Source organism: Momordica charantia (genome assembly GCF_013281855.1).
Source record: "Momordica charantia cultivar OHB3-1 chromosome 9 unlocalized genomic scaffold, Mcharantia_2.0 BLBB01000009.1, whole genome shotgun sequence".
NCBI classification, from domain to species: Eukaryota; Viridiplantae; Streptophyta; class Magnoliopsida; order Cucurbitales; family Cucurbitaceae; genus Momordica; species Momordica charantia.
The window spans coordinates 10,908,966-10,935,997 of NW_028275167.1; the positions used below are offsets into that span (position 1 = coordinate 10,908,966).

General features: G+C 35.3%; 2 protein-coding genes and 1 pseudogene across 2 annotated transcripts; 1 reads left to right on the forward strand and 2 right to left on the reverse strand.

Moving 5' to 3' along the window:
• Positions 1 to 7,033: 7,033 nt before the first annotated feature.
• Positions 7,034 to 8,953, reverse strand: LOC148208945 (glycosyl hydrolase 5 family protein-like). The gene is made up of 3 exons (XM_088118021.1): positions 8,375 to 8,953; positions 7,664 to 8,264; positions 7,034 to 7,491 (listed from the first exon to the last, which is right to left on the reverse strand). Exons 1-3 carry the CDS (start codon positions 8,951 to 8,953, stop codon positions 7,058 to 7,060), a joined length of 1,614 nt encoding a protein of 537 aa, XP_087974147.1. The 3' UTR covers positions 7,034 to 7,057.
• Positions 8,954 to 11,037: 2,084 nt separating this feature from the next.
• On the forward strand, positions 11,038 to 13,339 carry LOC148208946 (glycosyl hydrolase 5 family protein-like). The gene is made up of 3 exons (XM_088117837.1): positions 11,038 to 11,648; positions 12,072 to 12,669; positions 12,836 to 13,339. The coding sequence occupies exons 1-3, from the start codon at positions 11,070 to 11,072 to the stop codon at positions 13,264 to 13,266; spliced, it is 1,608 nt and encodes a 535-aa protein (XP_087973963.1). The 5' UTR covers positions 11,038 to 11,069; the 3' UTR covers positions 13,267 to 13,339.
• Positions 13,340 to 20,816: 7,477 nt separating this feature from the next.
• Positions 20,817 to 23,039, reverse strand: LOC148208947 (glycosyl hydrolase 5 family protein-like; annotated as a pseudogene).
• Between the last annotated feature and the right edge of the window lie 3,993 nt (positions 23,040 to 27,032).

A 27,032-nucleotide genomic window follows, 5' to 3' on the forward strand; every position in this document is an offset into this window, starting at 1 on the left:
CTCCACAATAGTATGATCTTGGCCGCTTTGGACATAACTGTTGTGTCTGTGCTTTTGGTTTTGCCCAAAAGGGTTCATACTAACGGAGACATTGTCTTATACCTATATACCCATGATATTCCCTTTATTTAGTCATTGTGGGACTCTGGTCGCATTTCCAATACATACTTAGCAGGAAATTTCTGAAACGACACTATCCCGTGGTTTGGGTTCCATATTAGGTCACCTAACAAGTTCGACCTTTGGGGTGACACCAATAACCATCTGTTGGATGGCCTTTCAGATCCCCAACCTATAAATAGAGGGCCTTACTTCCACATCAAGTATCGTGTTTTATCTCAGATTCCATATTACAGTCAAGCTTATACTTACTTAACCGTCGGAGTGTTTGCCTCTTTTGTGCACGTCATTCCTTACTTAGATAGTTAAGCTCTTCCCTCTGTCATACTTTGACCAGGTTTGACCTCTAATATAAAGCTTTGCTAGGTCAACCAGCTTGTCTCACATCTACATCACGGGCTATTCTTGCACATTTCAGACCAACGATCGCTTCAACGTTGGCCTCGAAATTTGTGGAGGCCGAGCTGGTCCCAGCCTTTAAGGACTTACTCCCATATGGATGCTTTCTCTTTACAGCATTGGCCAATCCGCACACCATAGGTGCAATCAAAACTTGAGCAAGTAAAAATCTTGGTTACGATCATAAGAGAGTAGAACAGAGGCTGAGCTTACCTAGCTTGGAATTGGAACAAGTTGCTTCGAATGGTAGGTGAGAGATGGTGTTGTAGTCCAAAAGCAGCTTGTCAATGATCAATGTGCCCACCTTCCAAGATGATTAGTATTGGTTACGAAAGTAATCAAGAAATCGAAAGATTTGCTTTGTTAGACTTGGAACAAGTTTAATTGCAATTGCAAAGGAAATGAAGTAGAGTTAGAAACATGAAGAATGAGTAAAAATGGGCATATCTAACTAAGGACGACCATACCTAAGCTCCCAAACCGATGAGGGACATTAAACAAGCACTCATCCAGGTCGTCCATGGAAAGCCAACCACAAAAAGTGTAGAACTATTTGCCTTTCAACCGCTTGATGACGGACAAACCCTTGATTATGGTTATCGCCCCTTTTCTAACACAGAGATAGAATAAAGTAGCCTTCTTTAGTACTTTATGCTTAGCTTCATAGCAAGCCCAAAGCTGCTCAACGTTAAGCAGTACCATCCCTTCCTCTCCTCTTGGCACTTCAGCCAGTAGAGGACTCCTAAACCGAACAGCACGACCCATATATTAGGACGGAGCTGGGGTCCAAGTTGACCTTCCTAAGGAGTTCTTGCCTAAGAGGGTGAAGGGGCAACCTAAACCCATCGTTCAAGTGGATTTTAGGTAGTCTTTCCCTCTACGGGAAGATGTAGACCTATGGAGTTAGAAATATTGTATTGTCTCCAGAGAGGTCCTAAGTAATCTTCGGGCATCTTCCAAGGACAACCAAACTTTCGCTCGGAGGTCAAAACTTCACTACTACGGGAGTCATCCCCGTCCGACCTGAAACTACGTTGGGAGACTCCACTTCCTCAAGCTCCTCATTTAACCTATTTACAGAGTCCTCCCCTAACAAAGGGTTACTAGAGGAGGAACTACTAAGGGTGTGTCCTTTCTCGTAAGAGAATCCTCTAACCAAGCTAATATTCGAGCTGCTATTAACACAACGATAATCGAGCTGCAACGATACTATCTCACATCGAAGATAATCTGGGTTCGACATTAAGAACCCGAAAAGTTCCACCTTCACGGCGACGACACGAATAACTATGTGTCGAATGGCCTGTAGGATCCCCACGTATAAATAGAGGGTCTCGCTTCCACATCAAGTATCATAGTTTTTCTCGGATGCCATATTAAAGTAGAGCTTATCCAGACTTGAGCGTTCAAGTGTTTGCCTCTCTTGTACAAGTATTTCCTTACTTTGACGCTCCTTCCGTCTGTCATACCTTGGCCAGGTTTGACCTCAATTCGTTTCGTTGCACAAACAAGTAGTTTTACTCTCTTTTCAATCTTTTTATTTTAAATATTCAAAAAAAATTTAATATTGTTTAACTTGACACAATTTTATTTGATTTGTCTTAATGAAGTTAAAGACAAATCAAATTAAAACTTCACAGTAGATACTCCATTTTGAATAACTAACACCTCTACAGTCTTGTTCTTTTTATTCTTCCAATTTTGCCTTTCCTTCGAGAAAAAAACAATATTTCTCGAGAGGACCCTCCTTGTGGCAATAGTTGCATTTTTTTTTTTTGTTGTTGTTGATTTACCCTTATCATGTCGCCGAGATTTTGGATCTGTTGAATTAATTTTGTACCCATTTGGCAAAATGCACCTCAACATTAGGAGTGTCATGTTTTAATGCCATCAGCTCAAATTCTTTTGTCTTTATCGCTGATATAAATTCAACTTTTGATATTGACTTTCTTCCATATTTTAGCACCACCTTCACTTCTTTATATGAATCTAGAAAATAGTTTACTTCTCCTAAAATAATAATAAAAATAATTAACAATATGAAAACCTCATTTTTACCACCAATCTTCTCTTATAAGTTCTTGAATCAGAGGACATTTTCTTAAATTCATCAAGATTTTCACCGAGAGAAAAATTGAAGAACTTCTCCCATACATACGCCTTGTTTGAATGTCACTAGAGAGAAAAATTGAGTCTAATTTCTCCTAGGCTTCATATGAAGGTTTTAAGTCGACTGCTTGCCTCAGAACGTCACTGAGATTTAGAATGATTGTTCTATTAGCAATTTGATTCGTAGTTTATTTTTCTTTATTTGTTTTCAACTTAAGTGGAAGACTGGGTTAAAAAATGACCTTTGCGGTCTTTTGTTGTCCAATAACCGCTAACATCTCTGCTTTCTAGAGTTCAGAGTCTCCTTTTCCATCGAATTTTTGATCTCAAATCTTGCATAAACCATTATTCGAATCTGACTTCCTGTAGGTGAATCGATTTCCTAACCATGTCTCTAATACAAATTTCTTAAGGATCTTTAAGAGATAATCAACTACTGACAAAGCTACAAAAAAGAAGCTAGTGAGGCAACAAGAAGGAACAAAAATCATTACACACATGACTACGGTGACAGAGTTCTTTTCACTACTTTAGATGGTGAATTGCGAGGTTGTAAAAAATACTGCCCCCTCCTACAAACCCTTAAAGGGGTATTTATATTTTTTTCAATTGTTTTCCTTTCGCTGCTATTGTTAAAGAAGTTTACTCAATATTATTGTTGTTTCAATTAGGACAATACTATAATATATATATCGTTATTTAATATTATTAATACGATAAAGTTCTGAATTTGAGTGATTAATGGGTCTTTTTGTTTGTTTGTGATTCAAAATAACCCATCAGTCGAAAATAAAAATGATATCAAAGTTAAAACTACATGGTTAAATAATTTAATTATCGAAGAAGATAAATAATTCAGAAAATTATAACTACTTCAAAGTTATATTATTTCTTTACTAAATAAAAATAACCTTCAAAGACACAAAAAAAGGTTTGGGAGATGGGGGTAGAAATTACCATGTTGTGAAGGCACGCGATAAAAATAAAAAAGTCCATTTTTATTTATTGTTTTTTTTAATACATGAAAATATCTTACCTAAATTTTCTAAATTAATGGAATTGTTGGAAAAATAGTAGGTTACCTCCTCGATTTAATGTTCCTCAAATTGGTATAAATTTAAAGAGAGTTTTTGGTAAGAAAAAGCTTGCTAAATTTTGTGTAGAAGACTTGATTGAATTTCTTGTGTTTGGCATGTTTTGACAAAATCAAGGGGGAAAAGTATTTTTGTTGGCTTATTCTTTTTAAAAAATTTTGTTTTTGTTTTTGCCAAATAAATATCAAAGGAGGAGATTGAAGGGAAAAAAGTTGTGTTTAAATGGTTGGGAAAACACTTTGGTTGATCGTAAAACTGATCAAGCTTGGAATCTGAGAAGCTGGGATGAGGTGTGCCGAAGTTCGAAGTACCTGCAAAACAAGGTTAGCATTCTGACGAGCAAGTTAGTACTCACTCCGATCTATTGCTCAAAGAGAGAAGAGTTTTGTGTACCTTGCGTGGGAGGAGGAAGTCTCTATTTATAGACATGAACTCTGACAGGGCTTTTGGCAGCATTCTAACGGCTCTCCGACATTTCGAAAAATACGGCATGTTGTCAGGGACATCCTCGTTATGTTCGCGCCTGCTGGTGTTCTTCGAGGTTGGCTCGTACCTAGAATAGGTCAGTCGACAGGCAAAATGTAGATCGGCTCGGCTCCCATAAGCCGACCTATTAGTACGTATATCGATCTGAAAGTGATCTTGGTTGAAGTTCTTTATTACTCCTTAGCACAAAGTGTCATTAGATGTTGACACGTGGTAGGCTATAAATGGTCATCGAAACACCTTATTAAAGGACTTATCTTTTAATTTCTTTATTATTTGAATAATATTTTAGAGATTACATGAATTTAAACTTATTTGAATTATTTATTAATGTCGTTTTCATATTGATTCATGATGCTGTTAAATATTTTTCAGGACTATTTTATACATTTTGAATGTTTAATATTTTTTAGCACGTTTGGTACCATTCTCGTTTCCTATTTCTTATTTCTCATTTTTTATCTATTCTTTCTCACTTTCGCATATTTAAGTTTATTTCTTTCTTTTTTATAACAAAAAAACAGAAACGTATTTGGTATCCATTTCTCGTTTCTTAAATAATAATAATAATAATTATTATTATTATTATTATTATTATTTTATTTCGTTTTTGAAGTTTTAAAATATTTTATTTTAATCAATTGCATAAAAAAAGACTCCTTTTCTTAATCTTCTAAGACCTTAACAATCATGTCCTATAAACAGGCTTGGTAGCTATAAGTTGCAACAAAAATAAAATCGACTTTGGTTTTGTGAAAGTTTTCTAAAAGTATAAAATCAACCGCCCAAGGAAAGTGGACCTAATAACATAAGTAATTGAGCCTAGTATATTGATATTTTGCGGCTTGAATAAGTACTTAGATCAGTGAATAAGATACTTATTACCTTTCTTGAAATTACAACTCGGGTTTCTGACTTCTACAATTGTTGAACTAATAGAAACACCTATCAAATAAGGTATTATTATAAGAGACTACACAACAGCCAATTAAACAGAAAAAAACTTTATCCCGAGCATTCATCTCAACCCTCTTCCTACCATAGTCTTTTTCCTAGCTCTACTAGTGTTTTCGTAGTTGATAAATTTAGTTTAGTACAACCACAAATAGTTCGATCAAGCTACTCAAACTAGTACAGGCGTTGTGTTGCAAATAATTACACAACTTGAGTTGAAGTTTCTCAAAATAGTTTATCATAGGAAGATTATCCTTCATGATGAGAGAACAAGAAAATTTTTACGGGGGAAAAATTCATATGAAGATGGGGTGACCTTTAAAAAAAAAGGAAAAAGGAAAATGATAAGGAGTCGTGAAATATGATGTTGGACCAAAGTGATTCTTTTTTTAACCTGGTGCGACAAAAAAAAAATAGAGAATTTACAGTCGGTGTCCTTATTTGTCACCCAATTTTGAAAAATGGCCGAATGATCATCAATAATAAAAAATGTCCATTTTATTTTTTTTTAACTATTTTCCTGGTTTGATTCGACAATTTTACCCTTTCTATTTAGTTATCATTTTTAAAAATAAAACATCTTTTAACTCCTATTATCTCTCCTAGATTCTATCTCTCCTCGATGTAGATACAGAACTAACCCAATTTAAGGAGACGTGGCATCGAGGGAGGCAATGAGAGAGGAGACGATGCGAGCCAAGTTGAGGGTATGGTAAGGGAGACAGAAATTTGAGGGTATGGTAAGGGAGACTGAAATCATGCGAGAGAGAGACAAGATCTATTAAGCGATGCGACAAATTGACATAATCGAGCGAGGGACAATGGTAGGGCAATGTGGTGGGTGATAGAACAGGTTGCAAGAAGAGAGAGGCCAATATGTTGACTTTATACAAATTGCTCTTGGTTTGAGGTAGAGTGCTTTATATTTTTGTATTAATTTTTCACAAAAATACAGCTTATTTTTTCACATGATTTTTCTCCTCTGTTCACGTTCATCGTATTTATTCCTGTATTCACCTTCATCGTATATGTTCCTCTGTTTTCACCTTCACCGTTATTATTCACCTGTTCACATTCACCGTATTTGTTCATCTTTTCACCTCCATCGTATTTGTTGATCTGTTCACCTTTACCGTATTTGTTCATACCTTCACCATATTTGTTCATATGTTCACATTCACCGTATTTGTTCACATGTCCACATTCACAGTATTTGTCCCTCTGTTCACCTTCACAGTATTTGTTCCTCTGTAAACCTTCACCATATTTGTTCCTCTGTTCACCGTCACGTATTTGTTCCATTTTATGTTTTGAGTATAATTTTTAATAATTATTTTATTGTTTAAATTTTTTGTTTGACATTTTAATTTATTGAAATTTTTTTCTAGTATAATTCTCCAAAAAATTGATTGGCAAAATATTTGAATTATAAATATAGGTAAGATTCCTTTTAAGGAAAAATATAGGTACGATTATGCTTGAGAAAAGGAAAAGTAATATATTTATTTTAAAATAATTTTAGGGAGGGTAGTTTCGTACCTAAAAAAGTAGTAGATATCTTATTGTCTTTACGTTGGTCATTATTGAAAATTGAAAGTTGTTTGGCCATATTTTAAAATTACCTATTTTAATTGGCTATATCTGTTGTTACACCAAAAAAGAATACGGTCTTTTTAATCTTATTTTAATGCATGATTCTTTGTTTTTTCTTTTCCAAAAAATGAAATTTGTTTCAATTATGGACAAGAACGAGTCCAATAAATATGCTACTGTACGTGTAAAATGTTTAAGCTGCAATAGCAAAGTAGAGATTTATCGAATGACGCCAAACTTTTTCCTCAAAAGAGTAATAAATGATAATCATTGTCGAATTAATTTTACAGATATAAAGTCAATTAAATTGTGTTGGTTGGAACAAGTTCGAACCATTGACTTTGGGTATCTTGGAGGCAATTTGGCTCTCCATTGGCACAAATACAAGAGTTGGTAACAATTTTGGAAGAATTGGAGCTTTCAATTTGTAAGCAAAGGTTTTTCCCGTCTGGAGTGAAGGTGGCCAAATGAAGCTTAGAGTTTGAAATAGCTCTCCAAGCACTCAGTTGACCCAAGCAGTCACTTGAGAGAGATACTCCAAGACTTTCTCCATTCGCCTTTACGCATAAACCAGTAGTCGTCATCTTAATTGGAGTGCCATCACCACCATGGCTCCATCGACTTGAAGTAGAGCAATTGCTCAAAAACATTTCTCTATTATCATTAGAGCTTAGGACACATTGACCACTTTGTGGATGATACATAACATACGAGGATGATGCGTTGGAATTTGGATCTGCTTGCCATTAAAAAAATATATATTTAGTTCAACGTATTGTAATTTACTCTTACCAACTATAGTTTAACTATTAAGCATTGTTTAGAAAAAAATTATTTTCATAGTAATTTACTTGTTAGGGATCCTTATCTATATATACACACACTCAAATTCATTAATATACAATTACCTTGCAACATGGCCTGCAATAGTTGAAACTTCTTTGCAAAGTTACGGTTTTTAATTTGAGTCCAATTAGAGTCAAGAACTCCAAAAGTTTCTTCAGGCTCTGCTTGACCTTCTCTATAATAGTAGCTACCTTGCCAAGCCCACAATGCCCAATCCAAGTCTTTTTGTGCCAGATGAGCTTTGAAGCAACTCATGAATCGATTTTCTGCATCGTTAACCTCCCTCTGATCGTAACCGTATTCGCTAACGAATAAAGGAAATGGGTTTGGCCCTTCCATCACAAACCCAGCATGGTCTATGAAGCCATTCATGATATTTGCACATATATTGTTCAGTGGTTGCCGTACAAATTTACTCTCAGAATCTCCACTAAAGGAATACAAGTGCACTTCGAAAACCAACTTGTTGTCTAAGGTCTTTATGGTCAAGGGCTTCTCCTTTAAGCAACGAAGATCGTTGTCATAATTTAGGCCTGAAACAATCACCAAAACTGCTGGGTTTATACTGTGGATTGTTGTTACTCCTTGAGTTACATAATTGTTCCAATCATTCGCATTTTCCATTGTTCCTCGTATCTCGTTCCGTAAGCTCATGGCTACAACCTAAATTGCACAAAAAATATTATTTTTGTTGATCCAAATATTATAATTTATAGTCTTCAAAATGCTTGGGTTTAGTTTCGAGAATTTAAGAAAATCTTTATGTTGCATACCGTTGATTTGTTGACAAACCGTTGGGCAACTAAGCGAAGACCTTGTAACCACTCTTGGGGGTCAAAATTACGATTTCCAAAGAAACCATTTCCGTCATCAAGAGAGCAACACCATCTCGGTTGGCTAATGTGGTTGTCAGCGATCACCATTAAACCACTTGCCCCAAGCATCTCAACAACTGCTTCATAGGCTTCAGCAATGGTCTTGTTCAACACAAATGGGTTATATTCAGCCAATCCAGATTTTGCTTGTTTTAAATCAAGCAGGTCAAAGTTCTCTTCAATCGTCCTATTTGCATAGCGAGTGAACATGTGGGTTGCATATGTGAGACGCACGCAATTGAACCTCAACTTGATTGCTTCATCTGCTAGTTCTTTGAATGGCCTATGGTTGAGGCCTTCTGCCAGCATGCTCTGTGTGTGAGAAGGCCAATTCACGCATACAAGCTTCACTCGTCGCCCCGTTTTCGAATCAATGATCCACCTTCCTCGTGTTGAAAGAGGAAGAGAAAAGGCTGAAAGAGATGAAGACGCACAAACTAGCACAAGAAATAAAAAAACTTGCAAAGTTGTTCCCATTTTTTTTTTATCTCTTTTGTATATCCAATTGTGTTGGGAGAATGATATCTCAAACTTCATTATATATACACCATTCAAATTTTTTCAATGTTTGTTGTAACTTATAAAACATATTTTGTTTTTTTTATAAATTTAGAAAGTTGAATTAGTTAATAAATCGTGTTGTTCAAACAGTGATATTTTGTTGAACAATAGATAAATGTTGCTAACAATCACACCAAGTCAAGAAACTTCCAACTTAGAAGGCCAATGTTCAATCCGTCTTTGATCTCAAAACAAAACAAAAAAAAAAATAGAAAAAAAAATAGTAGTTAATTAAGCTTTGGATTAGAAAAGCCTTTTGTTTCTTGAATAGGATATATCTATGGTAAGTTTTTGGGTTATGAACATCGGTGGAATAGGAGACAAACAATACATAGTACATACACTTCCAAAAAAACACATACACGCACCCATATTATTATTAATAATATAATAATAAATTACGTGTTATCCCTAAACTGGACTATATCATACCATTGTGTAGATAATTAGGGGTACTAGAATACCATTGTCGTTAACATGATGGTTTTTGCTTATTTATGTAAATTTTGAAATAGTATGTTACGAAAAAAATGGGCACTTGCAAAAGTATCATAAAAACTAATAACTATTTGCAAAATTAGAAACTACATCTCAAATTTTCATAATAGAATGATTCGAAGGTCGAGCCTGTGCATATTAAGGAAAAAGAAAAAAAACCTAAGATTACTACTTCCTTACTCTACTTGCTTCATACTCGTTTGCTGTCATCTTGAATTCTATCTTTGACATCGGAGTGCATTAAGTAAGACATCATGCGACCCATGCCAGATGTTTGTGTGGCGATGAATTTTAAGCTAGGATAGGAAGACAAATGTGGCACTCTGGTGGCACCAGCTAGAAATCGGCATCCATCTTCATGCTGACAACTAATAAAAATTGATAATTTTCTTTCAATTTTTATAAAAGAAAAGCAATGTTTCTGCCTCTCTTTATTACTTGTTAAAAATTTAATGGTGGTCAGCAGAAATGCAATGCTAATGGATAAGCAGCTAAGTATGTTTCCAGATTTATTTATATAGGTTCATTTAGTACGAGCTACCACATGTCTCCTCCATGCTACATAGTACAAATTATACTAAACTGATTGAACATTCTATGTTGTACTAACAAAAATATATATTGAAGATTATATGTTGTACTACAAAAATATATAGATGGAAGATGGAAGCTTTATGTATAAAAGAGAATAATCAACTATATTATATATATTACTAAGTTTAGTTTTGTATTATGTGTGAAGATTGTCGTAAGGGCGTTAATATTTAGTTAGTGTTATTTGTGTGTTAGTAGCTTAAGTAGTAGATTGTTTATAAATATGAAGCTTTGTAAATCAAGAATTCATTGCTGGTTAATGGAATGCTTTCAAAAATTTACCTATTAAGTGCTACCTGCCGTTGAATATTAAAATTCTGCTATTTTTCTCGTATCAAATATATTCAATTTGATTTCAATCCGGTTTGATTTTTCAAATTATATTGTACTATGGAACCTTAAGCTTTCTTTAACTCCCAATGCTTGTAAACTTTTCGGGTTCATTTATTTTCCTTTTTGGTAACGAATAAAAGGAGGAGTACTCTTCATTTAATTCCTCGAGAAACAGGTCTGATTTTGATGCTTTGGAAAGAAAAAAAATCTGATTAATTTTGATATGAATGATTAAACTTCCAATTTATTCCTTACAAAAAAGAGAAATAAATACAATTTAAAGGCTAGAAAATGAAATGAAAAATAAAAACTTGATGACCCAGACAACTCATTAGTTAAAAAAATAAAGGTAAACTTACTTTGCGTCGTAATCATTACTTTGCTGCAGTTTAATGATTCATCTAACAAACACTTCCTATTATTTATGGCGTAATTTAAGAAATGCAACCAAAATTCAGTTAGAATGCATTTCATCTTTTAATTCGTTACAAGTTCTTATCTCGCTAGCTAGATTGTAGCCTAATACATTGCTATAAATATAGATGCAATCCTTGTTTTGCATCCTCATCCAACTTTAGAGCATCCAATTTCTAAGAAAGGTGAAAATATGACGGGAAAGCCATTGAAAGATATTGCTTTAGCTTTCATTTTGGTTGTGTTAACTTTTAAGGCCTATTCACTGCCTCTTTCAACAAATGGAAGATGGATCATCGATGCTTCAAGTGGTCACCGTGTGAAGCTGATGTGTGCAAACTGGCCTTCTCACATGCAAGCCATGCTGGCAGAAGGTCTCCATCGTCGACGGCTCGACGATATTGCCGCCACTGTGGTCAAGTTGCGGTTCAATTGCGTGCGTTTGACGTACTCAATCCACATGTTCACACGCCATGCCAACCTGACCGTAAAAGAGTCCTTTGAATTTTTTGATATGAAAGATGCCATGGCGGGCGTCATCCACAACAACCCTTCTATGTTGAACATGACGTTAGTTCAGGCTTATGGAGCTGTGGTCGATTCACTTGGAGCACATGGAGTCCTGGTTGTTTCCGATAACCATATCAGTCAACCAAGATGGTGCTGTAACGATGATGATGGCAATGGTTTCTTTGGAGATCGCTATTTTGATCCTCAAGAATGGCTACAGGGACTTAGTTTGGCAACTCAAAGCCTAAAGAATAAATCCCAAGTATGTTTAAAAGTTTTGATTTCGTTTTCTTTTAATCTTTTTCATTTGAGCAAAACTTTTAGTTCGTGAAAGAAGGAAAACCCTCTTTGATTTATACTTTACTTTCTATAAGAACGTTTTTAAAACCTACACCATATTTAATGTTGGAATTTAAAACTAGAAATAAGGCTTTTATTTTGGTTGTTTGCATTACAATTTTTAGGGCTTGTTTTATAGAGTTGTCAAGATTAGGTTATGTTACTGCAAGCTCATTTTATGTTTTCATAAACATCTCATTTTCACTTTTAGAAATGAATCAGTTTAAGTTACACGTTTTTTGCAATGTCTTTTTCTTTTAAAGACAATAGTCTTTTTTTTTTTTTTTTCGCATATAACTTTTACTTCTATATTTTGATTGTTTGCATGGTAATAAATATGCAAAAGGTGGTAGCAATGAGTTTGAGAAATGAACTGCGAGGACCAAATCAAAATGTGGAGAAATGGTTTGAATACATGAGCCAAGGAGCTAAGCTTATTCACCAAACAAACCCAAATGCTTTAGTAGTGGTTTCTGGGCTGGATTTCGATACCAATCTCAGCTTCTTGAAAAATAGATCTATGGGCTTCAACTTGGACAACAAGCTTGTTTTTGAGGCTCACTTGTACTCTTTTACGAATGACATGCGCGAGCTTTGGATGTCGAAGCCATTAAACACATTCTGTGCTACTGTCAACCAAGGATTTGAAGAGCGAGCTGGATTTCTAGTGAGAGGACAAAATCCAGTGCCTCTGTTTGTGAGTGAATTTGGGATTGATCAAACTGGTGCAAATGAAGGGCAAAATCGATTCTTGAGCTGCTTTTTTACCTATCTTCTTGAGAATGATTTCGATTGGGGCTTATGGGGTTTGCAAGGTAGCTACTACTATAGGAATGGGGTGCGAAATGACGATGAAACATTTGGCGTCTTAGATTCCAATTGGACAAAAGTTAGGAACCCTAAATTCCTCTTGAAATTTCAGCTCATGCAAGCCCAACTTCAAGGTAACGTTTGAATTTATAAGCTACTACTTTTCTACACTTTGTTTTCATGAATTATTATTATTATTTTATAAATGAGATTCTCCAGTAGGAATATTTTGAAAGCCAAACTAAAAACTTACTTTCATTTTCCTTACTAATGATAAATCAAATGTTACTCTTCAAACAGATCCGAGTTCAAATCTCTCGACAACGTTCATAATGTATCATCCTCGTAGTGGTGGGTGCGTGCGAATGAACAAAAACTATCAATTAGGAATTAGTAGTTGCAAGATTTCGAATCGGTGGAGTCATGATATAGATGGAGGTCCACTCATGGTGGCAGGCTCTAAATTGTGTTTGAAAGCAGTAGGAAATGACCTCCCTCCAATTATCTCTCAAGATTGCTCCAGCCAACAAAGTGCTTGGAGATATGCTTCAAATGCCAAGCTTCAACTGACATCGATTGATGAACAAGGACAACTCTTATGCTTGCATAAGCCTTCTCATTCCCTTCCAATTGTGACTAAGAAGTGCAAGTGTCTGAGCGATTCACAATGCAAAGGCAATCCACAAAGCCAGTGGTTTAAGCTTGTTCCATCAAATGTACATCTCAATTAAACTCTATACATAATTGTATATCGTCGCACCGTATTCCAATTAAATCGAATCAATTTTATTACTCAATTATTCACGATGACATAGTATATGATTTGGTCTCAAATAGATACACGATTTTTTGTATATAATATAATTAGATAAGGAAAAGCTCAATGACAAAGCTTTCATTATACCATTGTGGTTGTTTATTTTTGCTCCACATTACTTGACTTGGTCGAATGAAAACAACTCCCAACACTTCTTCTTTGTTTTTCTAGATGTTTCGAAAATTCATATTGTATGCAATCTTGCATTATAAAGTTAATTTATTCAACTTATTACCAAACAAGTAGTAGTCTTGTATTCGCATGATCTTTTCCAACATTGAAAACTATTCTCCATAATCGAGCATAAGAATGATAGAATTTCTATATCGTGGATGTTAATTAACACATCTTGCGATGTGGAGAACATTGGAAGGATAAAAGGCTAAGATCTTATCTGAGGGCCATCTCGAATGGGACCGACTTGCCATCTCCACAATAGTATGATCTTGGCCGCTTTGGACATAACTGTTGTGTCTGTGCTTTTGGTTTTGCCCAAAAGGGTTCATACTAACGGAGACATTGTCTTATACCTATATACCCATGATATTCCCTTTATTTAGTCATTGTGGGACTCTGGTCGCATTTCCAATACATACTTAGCAGGAAATTTCTGAAACGACACTATCCCGTGGTTTGGGTTCCATATTAGGTCACCTAACAAGTTCGACCTTTGGGGTGACACCAATAACCATCTGTTGGATGACCTTTCAGATCCCCAACCTATAAATAGAGGGCCTTACTTCCACATCAAGTATCGTGTTTTATCTCAGATTCCATATTACAGTCAAGCTTATACTTACTTAACCGTCGGAGTGTTTGCCTCTTTTGTGCACGTCATTCCTTACTTAGATAGTTAAGCTCTTCCCTCTGTCATACTTTGACCAGGTTTGACCTCTAATATAAAGCTTTGCTAGGTCAACCAGCTTGTCTCACATCTACATCACGGGCTATTCTTGCACATTTCAGACCAACGATCGCTTCAACGTTGGCCTCGAAATTTGTGGAGGCCGAGCTGGTCCCAGCCTTTAAGGACTTACTCCCATATGGATGCTTTCTCTTTACAGCATTGGCCAATCCGCACACCATAGGTGCAATCAAAACTTGAGCAAGTAAAATCTTGGTTACGATCATAAGAGAGTAGAACAGAGGCTGAGCTTACCTAGCTTGGAATTGGAACAAGTTGCTTCGAATGGTAGGTGAGAGATGGTGTTGTAGTCCAAAAGCAGCTTGTCAATGATCAATGTGCCCACCTTCCAAGATGATTAGTATTGGTTACGAAAGTAATCAAGAAATCGAAAGATTTGCTTTGTTAGACTTGGAACAAGTTTAATTGCAATTGCAAAGGAAATGAAGTAGAGTTAGAAACATGAAGAATGAGTAAAAATGGGCATATCTAACTAAGGACGACCATACCTAAGCTCCCAAACCGATGAGGGACATTAAACAAGCACTCATCCAGGTCGTCCATGGAAAGCCAACCACAAAAAGTGTAGAACTATTTGCCTTTCAACCGCTTGATGACGGACAAACCCTTGATTATGGTTATCGCCCCTTTTCTAACACAGAGATAGAATAAGTAGCCTTCTTTAGTACTTTATGCTTAGCTTCATAGCAAGCAAAGCAAGTTCAGTAGCAGTACCATCCCTTCCTCTCCTCTTGGCACTTCAGCCAGTAGAGGACTCCTAAACCGAACAGCACGACCCATATATTAGGACGGAGCTGGGGTCCAAGTTGACCTTCCTAAGGAGTTCTTGCCTAAGAGGGTGAAGGGGCAACCTAAACCCATCGTTCAAGTGGATTTTAGGTAGTCTTTCCCTCTACGGGAAGATGTAGACCTATGGAGTTAGAAATATTGTATTGTCTCCAGAGAGGTCCTAAGTAATCTTCGGGCATCTTCCAAGGACAACCAAACTTTCGCTCGGAGGTCAAAACTTCACTACTACGGGAGTCATCCCCGTCCGACCTGAAACTACGTTGGGAGACTCCACTTCCTCAAGCTCCTCATTTAACCTATTTACAGAGTCCTCCCCTAACAAAGGGTTACTAGAGGAGGAACTACTAAGGGTGTGTCCTTTCTCGTAAGAGAATCCTCTAACCAAGCTAATATTCGAGCTGCTATTAACACAACGATAATCGAGCTGCAACGATACTATCTCACATCGAAGATAATCTGGGTTCGACATTAAGAACCCGAAAAGTTCCACCTTCCAGGGCGACGACACGAATAACTATGTGTCGAATGGCCTGTAGGATCCCCACGTATAAATAGAGGGTCTCGCTTCCACATCAAGTATCATAGTTTTTCTCGGATGCCATATTAAAGTAGAGCTTATCCAGACTTGAGCGTTCAAGTGTTTGCCTCTCTTGTACAAGTATTTCCTTACTTTGACGCTCCTTCCGTCTGTCATACCTTGGCCAGGTTTGACCTCAATTCGTTTCGTTGCACAAACAAGTAGTTTTTACTCTCTTTTCAATCTTTTTATTTTAAATATTCAAAAAAAATTTAATATTGTTTAACTTGACACAATTTTATTTGATTTGTCTTAATGAAGTTAAAGACAAATCAAATTAAAACTTCACAGTAGATACTCCATTTTGAATAACTAACACCTCTACAGTCTTGTTCTTTTTATCTTCCAATTTTGCCTTTCCTTCGAGAAAAAAACAATATTTCTCGAGAGGACCCTCCTTGTGGCAATAGTTGCATTTTTTTTTTTTTGTTGTTGTTGATTTACCCTTATCATGTCGCCGAGATTTTGGATCTGTTGAATTAATTTTGTACCCATTTGGCAAAATGCACCTCAACATTAGGAGTGTCATGTTTTAATGCCATCAGCTCAAATTCTTTTGTCTTTATCGCTGATATAAATTCAACTTTTGATATTGACTTTCTTCCATATTTTAGCACCACCTTCACTTCTTTATATGAATCTAGAAAATAGTTTACTTCTCCTAAAATAATAATAAAAATAATTAACAATATGAAAACCTCATTTTTACCACCAATCTTCTCTTATAAGTTCTTGAATCAGAGGACATTTTCTTAAATTCATCAAGATTTTCACCGAGAGAAAAATTGAAGAACTTCTCCCATACATACGCCTTGTTTGAATGTCACTAGAGAGAAAAATTGAGTCTAATTTCTCCTAGGCTTCATATGAAGGTTTTAAGTCGACTGCTTGCCTCAGAACGTCACTGAGATTTAGAATGATTGTTCTATTAGCAATTTGATTCGTAGTTTATTTTTCTTTATTTGTTTTCAACTTAAGTGGAAGACTGGGTTAAAAAATGACCTTTGCGGTCTTTTGTTGTCCAATAACCGCTAACATCTCTGCTTTCTAGAGTTCAGAGTCTCCTTTTCCATCGAATTTTTTGATCTCAAATCTTGCATAAACCATTATTCGAATCTGACTTCCTGTAGGTGAATCGATTTCCTAACCATGTCTCTAATACAAATTTCTTAAGGATCTTTAAGAGATAATCAACTACTGACAAAGCTACAAAAAAGAAGCTAGTGAGGCAACAAGAAGGAACAAAAATCATTACACACATGACTACGGTGACAGAGTTCTTTTCACTACTTTAGATGGTGAATTGCGAGGTTGTAAAAAATACTGCCCCCTCCTACAAACCCTTAAAGGGGTATTTATATTTTTTCAATTGTTTTCCTTTCGCTGCTATTGTTAAAGAAGTTTACTCAATATTATTGTTGTTTCAATTAGGACAATACTATAATATATATATCGTTATTTAATATTATTAATACGATAAAGTTCTGAATTTGAGTGATTAATGGGTCTTTGTTTGTTTGTGATTCAAAATAACCCATCAGTCGAAAATAAAAATGATATCAAAGTTAAAACTACATGGTTAAATAATTAATTATCGAAGAAGATAAATAATTCAGAAAATTATAACTACTTCAAAGTTATATTATTTCTTTACTAAATAAAAATAACCTTCAAAGACACAAAAAAGGTTTGGGAGATGGGGGTAGAAATTACCATGTTGTGAAGGCACGCGATAAAAAATAAAAAAGTCCATTTTTATTTATTGTTTTTTTTAATACATGAAAATATCTTACCTAAATTTTCTAATTAATGGAATTGTTGGAAAAATAGTAGGTTACCTCCTCGATTTAATGTTCCTCAAATTGGTATAAATTTAAAGAGAGTTTTTGGTAAGAAAAAGCTTGCTAAATTTTGTGTAGAAGACTTGATTGAATTTCTTGTGTTTGGCATGTTTTGACAAAATCAAGGGGGAAAAGTATTTTTGTTGGCTTATTCTTTTTAAAAATTTTGTTTTTGTTTTTTGCCAAATAAATATCAAAGGAGGAGATTGAAGGGAAAAAAGTTGTGTTTAAATGGTTGGGAAAACACTTTGGTTGATCGTAAAACTGATCAAGCTTGGAATCTGAGAAGCTGGGATGAGGTGTGCCGAAGTTCGAAGTACCTGCAAAACAAGGTTAGCATTCTGACGAGCAAGTTACTAACTCTCCGATCTATTGCTCAAAGAGAAGAGTTTTGTGTACCTTGCGTGGGAGGAGGAAGTCTCTATTTATAGACATGAACTCTGACAGGGCTTTTGGCAGCATTCTAACGGCTCTCCGACATTTCGAAAAATACGGCATGTTGTCAGGGACATCCTCGTTATGTTCGCGCCTGCTGGTGTTCTTCGAGGTTGGCTCGTACCTAGAATAGGTCAGTCGACAGGCAAAATGTAGATCGGCTCGGCTCCCATAAGCCGACCTATTAGTACGTATATCGATCTGAAAGTGATCTTGGTTGAAGTTCTTTATTACTCCTTAGCACAAAGTGTCATTAGATGTTGACACGTGGTAGGCTATAAATGGTCATCGAAACACCTTATTAAAGGACTTATCTTTTAATTTCTTTATTATTTGAATAATATTTTAGAGATTACATGAATTTAAACTTATTTGAATTATTTATTAATGTCGTTTTCATATTGATTCATGATGCTGTTAATATTTTTCAGGACTATTTTATACATTTTGAATGTTTAATATTTTTTAGCACGTTTGGTACCATTCTCGTTTCCTATTTCTTATTTCTCATTTTTTATCTATTCTTTCTCACTTTCGCATATTTAAGTTTATTTCTTTCTTTTTTATAACAAAAAACAGAAACGTATTTGGTATCCATTTCTCGTTCTTAAATAATAATAATAATAATTATTATTATTATATTATTATTATTTTTATTTCGTTTTTGAAGTTTTAAAATATTTTATTTTAATCAATTGCATAAAAAAAGACTCCTTTTCTTAATCTTCTAAGACCTTAACAATCATGTCCTATAAACAGGCTTGGTAGCTATAAGTTGCAACAAAAATAAAATCGACTTTGGTTTTGTGAAAGTTTTCTAAAAGTATAAAATCAACCGCCCAAGGAAAGTGGACCTAATAACATAAGTAATTGAGCCTAGTATATTGATATTTTGCGGCTTGAATAAGTACTTAGATCAGTGAATAAGATACTTATTACCTTTCTTGAAATTACAACTCGGGTTTCTGACTTCTACAATTGTTGAACTAATAGAACACCTATCAAATAAGGTATTATTATAAGAGACTACACAACAGCCAATTAAACAGAAAAAAACTTTATCCCGAGCATTCATCTCTCAACCCTCTTCCTACCATAGTCTTTTTCCTAGCTCTACTAGTGTTTTCGTAGTGATAATTTAGTTTAGTACAACCACAATAGTTCGATCAAGCTACTCAAACTAGTACAGGCGTTGTGTTGCAATAATTACACAACTTGAGTTGAAGTTTCTCAAAATAGTTTATCATAGGAAGATTATCCTTCATGATGAGAGAACAAGAAAATTTTTACGGGGGAAAAATTCATATGAAGATGGGGTGACCTTTAAAAAAAAAAGGAAAAAGGAAAATGATAAGGAGTCGTGAAATATGATGTTGGACCAAAGTGATTCTTTTTTTTAACCTGGTGCGACAAAAAAAAAATAGAGAATTTACAGTCGGTGTCCTTATTTGTCACCCAATTTTGAAAAATGGCCGAATGATCATCAATAATAAAAAATGTCCATTTTATTTTTTTTTAACTATTTTCCTGGTTTGATTCGACAATTTTACCCTTTCTATTTAGTTATCATTTTTAAAAATAAAACATCTTTTAACTCCTATTATCTCTCCTAGATTCTATCTCTCCTCGATGTAGATACAGAACTAACCCAATTTAAGGAGACGTGGCATCGAGGGAGGCAATGAGAGAGGAGACGATGCGAGCCAAGTTGAGGGTATGGTAAGGGAGATAGAAATTTGAGGGTATGGTAAGGAGACTGAAATCATGCGAGAGAGAGACAAGATCTATTAAGCGATGCGACAAATTGACATAATCGAGCGAGGGACAATGGTAGGGCAATGTGGTGGGTGATAGAACAGGTTGCAAGAAGAGAGAGGCCAATATGTTGACTTTATATACAAATTGCTCTTGGTTTGAGGTAGAGTGCTTTATATTTTTGTATTAATTTTTCACAAAAATACAGCTTATTTTTTCACATGATTTTTCTCCTCTGTTCACGTTCATCGTATTTATTCCTGTATTCACCTTCATCGTATATGTTCCTGTTTTCACCTTCACCCGTTATTATTCACCCTGTTCACATTCACCGTATTTGTTCATCTTTTCACCTCCATCGTATTTGTTGATCTGTTCACCTTTACCGTATTTGTTCATACCTTCACCATATTTGTTCATATGTTCACATTCACCGTATTTGTTCACATGTCCACATTCACAGTATTTGTCCCTCTGTTCACCTTCACAGTATTTGTTCCTCTGTAAACCTTCACATATTTTGTTCCTCTGTTCACCGTCACGTATTTGTTCCATTTTATGTTTTGAGTATAATTTTTAATAATTATTTTATTGTTTAAATTTTTTGTTTGACATTTTAATTTATTGAAATTTTTTTCTAGTATAATTCTCCAAAAAATTGATTGGCAAAATATTTGAATTATAAATATAGGTAAGATTCCTTTTAAGGAAAATATAGGTACGATTATGCTTGAGAAAAGGAAAAGTAATATATTTATTTTAAATAATTTTAGGGAGGGTAGTTTCGTACCTAAAAAGTAGTAGATATCTTATTGTCTTTACGTTGGTCATTATTGAAAATTGAAAGTTGTTTGGCCATATTTTAAAATTACCTATTTAATTGGCTATATCTGTTGTTACACCAAAAAAGAATACGGTCTTTTAATCTTATTTAATGCATGATTCTTTGTTTTTTCTTTTCCAAAAAATGAAATTTGTTTCAATTATGGACAAGAACGAGTCCAATAAATATGCTACTGTACGTGTAAAATGTTTAAGCTGCAATAGCAAAGTAGAGATTTATCGAATGACGCCAAACTTTTTCCTCAAAAGAGTAATAAATGATAATCATTGTCGAATTAATTTTACAGATATAAAGTCAATTAAATTGTGTTGGTTGGAACAAGTTCGAACCATTGACTTTGGGTATCTTGGAGGCAATTTGGCTCTCCATTGGCACAAAAATACAAGAGTTGGTAACAATTTTGGAAGAATTGGAGCTTTCAATTTGTAAGCAAAGTTTTTCCCGTCTGGAGTGAAGGTGGCCAAATGAAGCTTAGAGTTTGAAATAGCTCTCCAAGCACTCAGTTGACCCAAGCAGTCACTTGAGAGAGATACTCCAAGACTTTCTCCATTCGCCTTTACGCATAAACCAGTAGTCGTCATCTTAATTGGAGTGCCATCACCACCATGGCTCCATCGACTGAAGTACAAGCAATTGCTCAAAAACATTTCTCTATTATCATTAGAGCTTAGGACACATTGACCACTTTGTGGATGATACATAACATACGAGGATGATGCGTTGGAATTTGGATCTGCTTGCCATTAAAAAATATATTTAGTTCAACGTATTGTAATTTACTCTTACCAACTATAGTTTAACTATTAAGCATTGTTTAGAAAAAATTATTTTCATAGTAATTTACTTGTTAGGGATCCTTATCTATATATACACACACTCAAATTCATTAATATACAATTACCTTGCAACATGGCCTGCAATAGTTGAAACTTCTTTGCAAAGTTACGGTTTTTAATTTGAGTCCAATTAGAGTCAAGAACTCCAAAAGTTTCTGCAGGCTCTACTTGACCTTCTCTATAATAGTAGCTACCTTGCCAAGCCCACAATGCCCAATCAAGTCTTTTTGTGCCAGATGAGCTTTGAAGCAACTCATGAATCGATTTTCTGCATCGTTAACCTCCTCTGATCGTAACCGTATTCGCTAACGAATAAAGGAAATGGGTTTGGCCCTTCCATCACAAACCCAGCATGGTCTATGAAGCCATTCATGATATTTGCACATATATTGTTCAGTGGTTGCCGTACAAATTTACTCTCAGAATCTCCACTAAAGGAATACAAGTGCACTTCGAAAACCACTTGTTGTCTAAGGTCTTTATGGTCAGGTCAAGGGCTCTCCTTTAAGCAACGAAGATCGTTGTCATAATTTAGGCCTGAAACAATCACCAAACTGCTGGGTTTATACTGTGGATTGTTGTTACTCCTTGAGTTACATAATTGTTCCAATCATTCGCATTTTCCATTGTTCCTCGTATCTCGTTCCGTAAGCTCATGCTACAACCTAAATTGCACAAAAAATATTATTTTTGTTGATCCAAATATTATAATTTATAGTCTTCAAAATGCTTGGGTTTAGTTTCGAGAATTTAAGAAAATCTTTATGTTGCATACCGTTGATTTGTTGACAACCGTTGGGCAACTAAGCGAAGACCTTGTAACCACTCTTGGGGGTCAAAATTACGATTTCCAAGAAACCATTTCCGTCATCAAGAGCAACACCATCTCGGTTGGCTAATGTGGTTGTCAGCGATCACCATTAAACCACTTGCCCCAAGCATCTCAACAACTGCTTCATAGGCTTCAGCAATGGTCTTGTTCAACACAAAATGGGTTATATTCAGCCAATCCAGATTTTGCTTGTTTTAAATCAAGCAGGTCAAAGTTCTCTTCAATCGTCCTATTTGCATAGCGAGTGAACATGTGGGTTGCATATGTGAGACCACGCAATTGAACCTCAACTTGATTGCTTCATCTGCTAGTTCTTTGAATGGCCTATGGTTGAGCCTTCTGCCAGCATGCTCTGTGTGTGAGAAGGCCAATTCACGCATACAAGCTTCACTCGTCGCCCCGTTTTCGAATCAATGATCCACCTTCCTCGTGTTGAAAGAGGAAGAGAAAAGGCTGAAAGAGATGAAGACGCACAAAACTAGCACAGAAATAAAAAACTTGCAAAGTTGTTCCCATTTTTTTTTTATCTCTTTTTATATCCAATTGTGTTGGGGAGAATGATATCTCAACTTCATTATATATACACCATTCAAATTTTTTCAATGTTTGTTGTAACTTATAAAATATTTTGTTTTTTTATAAATTTAGAATTTTGAGTGAAAGCAAAGGGAAAGCACTAATGGCTAGGAGAAAACAGTAGAAATTTGAGTGAAAAAATTATGCACTTATGCAATGAAACATTAGCATTCTCCAAGTGATCTTCATCACCTATATAAAGACCAAATGCATGCAAGGACAAGCCTTGCATGCCTTCCACTTCAAACCCCACTAGCATGTAAAAGATAGGTGTCATCGCCTTGAAGAAACACTTCAAAAACCACTAGTTAGTTGAAGTTGGATTTTCCCACTAATCTTGGTTTTTAAATAAAACTTTTATAAAACTAATTTTTTATAAAAACAAAAATTCAAATATCAATTTTCTATTAAAACAAAAACCAAGCAAAATTAATATCCCATATTAATTGGCCTTTGACACCTAAGTTTGATTAATCACATTAATCAAATTACAACTTTTTTTCATGCTTTAAACTTATTTAAAACTAATTTAAATAAGTCATACTCTCCATAATAATTAATTCTCAATTAATTATTAAATTATATATTATATATCATATAAAATACAATATTCCCTAAAAAACCGAATTTGAACACTTCAAATTCTTGCTTCACCTAGTTCATCAATTTTATCCTTTATGAGCTAGCACGGAAACCCGATGGACCTACGGATCATAGGCTCCAACGATTCGAGACTAACCGGTCAAACTCTTTAACTTAGTTAATTAACATTCGTTATCTAACAGGACTGTCCATTATAGCCTGTAGATGCACTCACCTCACTGTAGATATATTTGTGTCCATTTGATATAACCCTCATCGGCAAGTTAATCCTTCACAGGCCACTCGTAACCTCAGCTAGGTCAAAAACTGTTTTATCCCTGAGTGACATATTTTCTCCTTGAGTACCACTATCCCTCTAATGAACAATTGACTTAGTATCAAATCACTAAATGTGATTCCTCTAGGGCCAGTGAGAGGATGTGGCCCTTTGTTCAAGACCCGGGATCAGCCCTTAAGGGAACAACCTCTCTACTATCCCTAACTCGGGTAGGAGTGGATTTCGTCTTGCTAATTTTATGTCCCCAACTATCTACCCAGTCTTATCCCTGAAATGGAAGGCATATTGAGCAGCACTAATGAGATTACTTTCACTTATGCAGATCAAGGGAGAATCCTGAAAAGATAGGAGTTCATAGACGGCTGAGGATTTAGATCAAATTATCTAGGTCATTGATAAACGAAATTAATCAGTGTTATCCGTAAACGGTGTTAATACGTAACAGTGATTATTTCAAGGTCATTCTTACACAATCTCATTGTGTAGAACACCCCCGCTCACATGTTCCTACATGAACGAATCAAAATCTCTTCCTTTAGGACACCTTACAACATTTGTAACAATCATAAAGCGTGTCGTATTCAATAGTGTCTCCAGGAAAAAGTACCCAACTTGATCCATGTACTATAGACTGTTTAGGTAATTTACTTGAAGTTGATCGAGTTTATGTCTCCACATAAAGTCCAAGTACTCATTAGAATAGCCAAGAGATCGTAGTTTATTGGATTTAGAGTTTAAAAAATTCACTTTCAACACTTGTCTGAATAACCTCACATGTATTAATGTTCACTGTTTACAAACTACGAGTATTAAGACAAAATACCCAACAAGTAGAGATGTAACATTTGATGAATCTAAGAGGGGAATTATCTTCTTAAAAATGGCACAAGGGGATTGGTAGAAATTCCCTTAATAAAAATTAGTTGGATGTAAATGGATATATAATTTAAAACATGATGTCGATCCGCTAAAACCAATTAACGATAAAGCTGGGCTTGTAGCAAAGGAATTCACTCAAAATGAAGGAGTAAATTATGAAGAGTTTTGTTATCTAGTAGTTGGACACTCCTCCATTAGAACTCTCTCATCGTTGGTCACTACTTATGACTAGGAGTTGGAGCAACTAGATGTGAAAACAATGTTTGTATATGGGGATTTATATGAAGTGATCTACATTCAATAACCAATGGGTTTTGTTAAAGAAGGAACAGAAAACCAGGTTTTGTATGTATTGAAACAAGCTCCTAAGCAATGATACTTAGAGTTTGATTTCTTTATTTTATCACGTGGTTTTACTACAATCATGTTAGATCATTGTGTTTATTTTAGCCACACTAAAGACAAACCATCTATATACCTTCTTTTATATATAGACAACATGCTAAATACATTGCATTGTAACGCCCCCAAAATTTCAACATCTCAAATAGGGCGCGTTACTTAAATGACCTATAAGACTCAACTCAATCAAGAAAACAGAAATACTTTTTACATGAGAAACGTCAAGTAAACAAACTTTATTATCTTTAAAAAGTCTCAACTTCACCAATCAACAACTAAACAAAACTTGAACTCTCAAAAGAATAAGGAATCAACAAACTAAAAGTAACTTTCAGCTTAAGCAAAGAAATAACTATCATCAACTACCAAGTATTAAACACAATCTTATCATCTAGATAAACAAAACTAACCTACTAAAGCAAGGGACGAACCCAAGAGCAAAAAAACTGCAACTATCCTAACCAAAACAATAATAAGCTGCCCAGCGAAATTGTCCTTCCAATCAAACCTTCTCCACTCCATCACCATCCTCATGAGTTTGTTATCTGCAAAATTTGGAACGTAAAAGAGTGAGGTGAGTACAACCACTCATAATCAGTAAGTAGCCCTCACTTGAAAGGTCACGCAAACAACATGCTTTCCACAAAATTCAATCATTATGCTAATTAGAATATCATGCTTTAAATAAAATAGATCAATTTATATATGCTTGGCTAACTTTCAAACTATATGCCAAACCCAAGTCTCATGACACAAATCTCACTACAATTCTCTTTCCTATCGAAAAAGTGGAATCCTTAACTTTTCGAGGAATTTTCCCCTTTGATTATTAGACGGGGTTGTGCTAGGTTGATTTTTCTCAATCTTTTCGACCCGTGGGAGCAAGTTCCTCCAAGACGTACTTCTTCGAGTTGTACCAATCCCTAACCCTCTACCTAGGGCCTTGACACTTCTCCAAGATGCTTGGCGTTCGATCCTTGACCATTTCCCCAAGGCCTGAATTGTTGCATTGACCGTTAACCACTCAAAGTGAAGACCTCGATGACTTTGCAACATATTGGCCCTTATCATTTCTTCCCAAGGCCTCAATACTTGTCTTCCACTAAGACTCATCGCATCGACCCTCGACCATTTACTCAAAGCCTCGACACTCATCTTTGTCTAAAGTTAACATATCAGTCCCCGACCATTTACCCAAGGCCTTAATACCTAAATAGTGACGTATCAACCTTTTGGCCTTGATACTCACCCATTCTTCTCATAATAAGTACAACTCTCACACATAAGTCTTACAACATGCTTTGAAGCTATGACCCATGCAACATTCAACTCACAAAACTACAACATATTATAAACCCAACAACACATGCTTCAAAACAAGCGTTGTGCCAATCACATCAAACCACAACAAAACTCTATACTTGACAAATAAAAGACTACTCACAAATATTCTCGTATGATTTCATGGATACAAGCAAACAATATATTAATTAATAATTATAACGCCACAAGAAGTAGAGTAAAATTGTATAGAAAACAATAACCCATACACTACAAGAAATATACCTTTTTAATATAGCATTTTTAAATTTAGGCTATGAAAGGTAAATAAAAGAGCGTAGGGAAAATGTAAAAACACCAGCGGCAAAATTTTTCAACGTTTGCGCGTCAAAATTTATTAGCGTCACCAATTTCTATTCCTCATTTTTCATCTTCTCGTGAAAAGCCAAACAAAAGCAAAAGCCCTTGTGAAGACAGCGTGGTCGCCCCTTCTATCCTTGCTCCAGATCTGCATGCCACATGGCCGCCTCCAGACTTTGCCTCCAGATTTGCACGTTGCCGCTGTCTCCGCCACCCACATCATCATGTTCACGAAGTTGCTCCTCTTCATTCACTTTTGTCGATACACGCCGCTGTATCTGCGGTCAAAGTTGCTCTTCTATTTCCCGAATTTAGATTTGTTTCTTTGATTGGAGTTTCCACATGATGTGGGTGTGTTTGTCCAGTTGGTGTTCTGATTTTTCTACTTTGTGATTTTTCTACTTTTGTTTTATGATTTTTAAGCGGTGGAAGGTTTTTCTCCGTGTGGGTGATTGATTGGGTTGTTTG